The following is a 5,722-nucleotide window of genomic DNA, read 5'->3' as shown; positions in this document are numbered from 1 at the left end:
GTCTAAATGATATTTGTGCAGGGTTAGTCACAGCAGGTAGCATGTGTAGGGTTCCTGAGTCAATGGAAGTTATATCTCATGGAGATCACTGAACGGGTCATTATCCAGATGGTTAGTCAAAGCAGTTGGATGTGCAGCTTGTTAGTCATGCCGGAGGTTCGTGCAGTTGTAATCATGATTTGGTTATTATGGATTAAGACCTCTGGACAAGAGGCAAATCACCTGAAGAAGGTGGACTAGAGGTAGCCTTATTCAGAAAATGAACCAGGATAAAAATGAATGTGTCTTTTACTTTATGAACTCTTCGTTTTAACTTAGAACATTCAAACAAAAGCCCTACAAAACTACACTGAGGAAGTCAGAAGTTCTGATATCCTTTAGAAGTTAAAATGAACATCTTATTGGTAATGTAGTTCTACATCTTCATGCTTCTGCAACACCAAAAGCATAACCCAATCGATGATAAAACGAAAGAAAGAAACGACGTTTAAAAGAGAGGGAATTTTATTTGATAAAGAACACAATTCAATCCCCCTTTTCTTGTGTTTTTCTCCACCTTCATCAATGGCCTTGGGAATACTGGTGTTGATGCTGGTAGAGGTACATCTACAGGTACACATGTTGTGGAGCTTGATGAATTCTCAGATAATGATTTGGTAGTTGTGTGAACCCTAGCATTGCCAAGCGGCTCATGACTAGGAGGAAAGGTAAGGCAGTTGTACCAAGTTCTACCAGGAGAAAGGTTGCTTCTAGAAGTCCCTCTACTGACTCTATCAGGAAGAAAAGTACCTCTATAGGTCCCATTAAGAGCAGAGCTGTATCCCAGAGTGTCTCTGTTGGTCCTACAAAATCTTGGAGCAAAGTTATTCCCAGGAAAAGGAAGGCTCAAGCTATTGTTGACTCTGACTCTGATGTTGATGTTGATGCTCAAGAAATTCCTCTAAGGAAAAAACCAACAACTAGCAAGCTGGCTGCTAGTGTTCCTGAGGTACCCATTGATAATATCTCTTTTCATTACCCTTCTAGTGTCAATAGGTGGAAATATGTTCACCACAAGAGGTTAGCCTTAGAAAGAGAGTTGGCTCAGAATGTACTTGAGAATAAAGAAATCATGGACCAAATTCATGAAGCTGGACTAATGAAAACTGTTGTTCACTTACCTAAGTGCTATGAAATGCTAGTAAAAGTGTTCATTGTGAATCTATTAGAAGACTGTGTTGATAGAAAATCAAAGGACTTTAGGAAAGTGTATGTGAGAGGAAAGTGTGTCACCTTCTCCTCAACTGTTATCAACAACTTTCTTGGAAGATCTGATGAAGCCCAACCTGAACTAGAAGTGTCTGACAACAAAATATGTGAAGTTATCACGGCTAAGCGGGTGAAAGGATGGCCCCTGAAAGGAAACCTTACTGCAAGCAAGCTCAGCATAAAATATGCAACGTTACACAAGATTAGAGCTGCTAACTGGGTGCCCATAAACCACAAGTCAAATGTTGCTACTGTGCTGGGAAAATTTATATTTGATGTTGGAACCAAGACAAAGTTTGACTATGGTACTTATATATTTGATCAGACAATGAAGCATGCTGGGAGGTATAGTGTGAAGGGTCCCATTGCCTTCCCATCTATCTATGTGGTATAATTGTGAATCAATACTCTAATATCCTAAGTGAAAATGATTATGTCTACAAAAGGGAAAGTGCTATTTCATTTCACTATAAATTATTTCAAGGAACCCATGTTCCTGAAATTATCACAACATCAGCTGGAACATCCAAAGACAACACAACTACAAGAAAATCTGTTGTGATTGAAATGCTCATGGAAACATGTAAGGAGCTAGAGTCCAAAAAATTTGGTCTTGAAAGATTGATCAGCTCCCTTGAGTTGGATGAAGAAGCTGAGTTTGCTGATACTAATATGGATGAACAGGGTGAAGAAGATGGTGAATCAGATAGAGAGATTGAGAAAGAAGCCAGTCTCGATGATGGCACTGATGCAGATGCTGGACTCAGTAAATCTGAGTCTGAAGACTGAAGCAGCTGTCTATGGTAATGTTTTTTTGGATTTTAATATGTTCAGTACATTTTGGTTTAAGTCTGGCCTATACTTAATTGTATAACAAGGTTGCTTTGACACAAAAAGGGAGTAGTGTAATGTCACCCCAGGACAACAAAATTTTTTTTGGTACTGCTGAATGATGTTGTATTCTAGAGGTCTACTTCTGCAGTTTATTTATGTAGTTAGTAGTGTTGCTGCATGAGGAAATATTGGTTTGTGTGTGTGATGGTATGATGTGGTAGTGTAGCCTGTCTGGTAGTTGTAGCAATAGTATAACTATGGAGTGTAGTCATGCATGCTGACTAGTGTGGTAGTTTAGCTATAATGGTAGCTATACTTGTTGATTGCTTGATGGTAGCTGTCATACCCCAATTTTTTACCCTAAGATCATACATCCTAATCATTAATCAAGAGCATCATTATGAAGTTCTATTTTTGATACTGTGATTATCTCTGAGGGGAATCATCAAGCACTTCTAGCTTTTAATTTGTTTTATACTAACCAAAATCCAAAAAATATGTATTTTGTTTCTTTTGTTTATATTTTACAGGTAAAAGATTGGGAAAAAATCAAAACAGTGCAAGAAAATGGATTTTTGAAAATTTCACTATGGAAATCTATTTACCCAAATAGGAAATCTATTTCCCCGAACAAAATTTGAAAAAAAGAGGGGAGCATGACATCATTTTGGCACCAAACACATTTTTCTTGATTATTCTTTGTCATTTACCAATATTCCATCACACCACAAATTAATTTCTTTCATTAACCTCATTTTAATCCCACTTTACCAAATTAAACACAAGTTAATTACCAAATGAACAATGACCAAATTGCCTACACCTCTCTCTCCAATTCTATAAATAGAGGCTTTCACCTCCTCATTTGACAAGCTTGAATAGCCAAATAAACTCTTGCAACTTCTCTCCTCATCCCTACCAAATTCATTCAGAGCTCTCTTTTCTTTCATAAAGTTAGTGAGTTACATCTTAAACCTCACTCACTTTGAGCTAAACCATCATCCATCTCACTTTTTTCTTCAATTGTTGAGAGATCAAGATTTGTGTTGGTTGTTCTTAAAGTAGATCCAAGTTTTGTTCAATATTTGGTAAATTTCTACATCCTTTTTCATCTCTCACAATGTGGTTCCTTTGTGTTTGTGTGTGATGCATCATTGATGCTATATTGGTGACATTTGGTGAAGATTTGATGGAAAATTCGTGCACATTGAAATCTCCAATGGGTTTGTTTCTATGTGGATAATATGTTTCAGTTATTGTGTTTAAAAAGCTTAGGAACAGAAATCCAGTGAGTTATTCCCTCGCTTGATATGGTCTTATTTGACAATTTCTTTCCATTTGGCCATGGATTGAATTTTGGTCGTTGGATGATGGTTGTTGAGATTGTGCACTTGTGTTTGCACCCTCAATCTTTGAAAAAAAAAGCAAAGTATTATTGATATACTTATGTTTGCTCCTCACCTTCAGTGGAACGTTGGTGTATTTTATATCTTCACCGTCAATGGTACGTCGGTGCATCTCTTTTCTGCCTCCAGTGGAACGTTGGTAGTTCACCTTCAGTGCAATGTTGGTGTATTTTATATCTTCACCGTCAATGGTACATTAGTGCATCTTTTTTCTACCTCCCGTGGAACGTTGGTAGCTCACCTTTAGTGGAACGTTGGTGTATTTTATATCTTCACACGCAATGGTACGTCGATACATCTCTTTCCTACCTCTAGTGGAACGTTGGTAGCTCACCTTCAGTGGAATGTTGGTGTATTTTATATCTTCACCTTCAATTGTACGTCGGTGCATCTCTTTTCTACCTCCAGTGGAACGTTGGTAGCCCACCTTCAGTGGAACGTTGGTGTATTTTATATCTTCACCTTCAATGGTACGTCGGTGCATCTCTTTTCTACCTCCAGTGGAACGTTGGTAGTTCACCTTCAGTGGAACGTTGGTGTATATTGTTATATCTTCATCGTCAGTGGTACGTCGATGTATTTCTATTCATATCATCCATGGAACGATGGTGTATTCTATTTATATCTTCAAATGAAAGATTGGTATTTTTGATTCTCCAGTGAAAGGTGATATATTTTCTCATCCTTAGTGAAACAGGATGCATTCCTTCTCCACCTTCCGTGAAAGTTGGTGTATTTCCTCATTCCCAGTGAAACATGATGCTTTAACCTCTCTGGCGCGAAATATTTTCCCTAGTGAAGTTTCTTTTCCCAGCAAAATTTCATTTCTCCAACATAGTTTTGTTTTCCCTAGTGGATTTTTCTCCACGAGACTTTTATTTTCCCCAATGATGTCTTGTTTCATCATCATGTCGAATGCAATCATTAAGCATTGCATTGCATTTTAGGTTCAAAAATTATGTGTTTAGTGTATTTAAGTCTCTTCAATCTCGTCGAAACGAAGATTTACAATCATCGTATCTCCGAATAGAAGAAACTTAAATAGGGGCATCTGTCATACCCCAATTTATTACCCTAAGATCATACATCCTAATCATTAATCAAGAGCATCATTATGAAGTTATATTTTTATATTGTGATTATCTCTGAGGGGAATCATCAAGCACTTCTAGCTTTTAATTTGTTTTATACTAACCAAAATCCAAAAAATATGTATTTTGTTTCTTTTGTTTATATTTTACAGGTAAAAGATCGGACAAAAATCAAAACAGTGCAAGAAACTGGATTTTTGAAAATTTCACTATGGAAATCGATTTACCCATATAGGAAATCGATTTCCCTAGACGAAATTTGAAAAAAAGAGGGAAGCATGACATCATTTTGGCACCAAACACATTTTTCTTGATTATTCTTTGTCATTTACCAATATTCCACCTCACCACAAATTAATTTCTTTCATTAACCTCACTTTAACACCAGTTACCAAATTAAACACAAGTTAATTACCAAATGAACAATGACCAAATTGCCCACACCTCTCTCTCCAATTCTGTAAATAAATGCCTTCACCTCCTCATTTGACAAGCTTGAATAGCCAAATAAACTCTTGCAATTTCTCTCCTCATCATTTCCAAATTCACTCAAAGCTCTCTTTTCTTTCATAAAGTTTGTGAGTTACATCTTGAACCTCACTAACTTTGAGCTAAACCGTCATCCATCTCACTTTTTTCTTCAATTGTTGAGAGATCAAGATTTGTGTTGGTTGTTCTTGAAGTAGATCCAAGTTTTGTTCAAGATTTGGTAAATTTCTACATCCTTTTTCATCTCTCACAATGTGATTCTTTTGTGTTTGTGTGTGATGCATCATTGATGCTATATTGGTGAAGATTTGATGTAAAATTCGTGCACATTGATGTATGAGATCATAAGGTGTTTGTGTTTTTTCCTAGACAAGATTTTATGCTTCTATATGCTATTTTTTTGAAAACTGCACGCTGGAAATCGATTTCCTACAGAGGGAAATCGATTTCCACTCTGTTTTTTGTGCCAAATTTGAAGTCTGTAAGCAGGAAATCGATTTCCTATAGAGGGAAATCGATTTCCAGTGAGGCATAATGCTTTTTTTTGTTGCTATTTTGACTTATTTTTGGTTCTTACTCTTCTTCTAATCCATTCTTTTGATATTTTCTTTGATTCACAAGTTAGTGGCCTAATTTCTCTCTAATATCAATGGA

The 5,722-nt window shown here is 36.5% G+C and overlaps 1 protein-coding gene across 1 annotated transcript; it reads left to right on the top strand.

The window, feature by feature from the left end:
• Positions 1-691: 691 nt before the first annotated feature.
• On the top strand, positions 692-2,037 carry LOC131638941 (uncharacterized). Its single transcript, XM_058909466.1, has 2 exons — positions 692-1,593; positions 1,695-2,037. The coding sequence occupies exons 1-2, from the start codon at positions 692-694 to the stop codon at positions 2,035-2,037; spliced, it is 1,245 nt and encodes a 414-aa protein (XP_058765449.1).
• The last annotated feature ends 3,685 nt before the right edge of the window (positions 2,038-5,722 follow it).

The sequence above is a fragment of the Vicia villosa genome, unplaced genomic scaffold (assembly GCF_029867415.1).
Source record: "Vicia villosa cultivar HV-30 ecotype Madison, WI unplaced genomic scaffold, Vvil1.0 ctg.002487F_1_1, whole genome shotgun sequence".
Lineage (NCBI taxonomy): Eukaryota > Viridiplantae > Streptophyta > Magnoliopsida > Fabales > Fabaceae > Vicia > Vicia villosa.
The sequence above is the reverse complement of the archived record's forward strand: the minus strand, read 5'-3'. Positions and strand labels throughout refer to the sequence as shown.

What these genes read in the sequence shown, in the direction of transcription:
- LOC131638941 (XM_058909466.1), top strand. Translation starts at nt 692, where the DNA reads ATGACTAGGAGGAAAGGTAAGGCAGTTGTACCAAGTTCTACCAGGAGA. An exon ending in ACAATGAAGCATGCTGGGAG is followed by an intron (nt 1,594 to 1,694) that starts GTATAGTGTGAA and finishes TGTCTACAAAAG; the next exon opens with GGAAAGTGCTATTTCATTTC.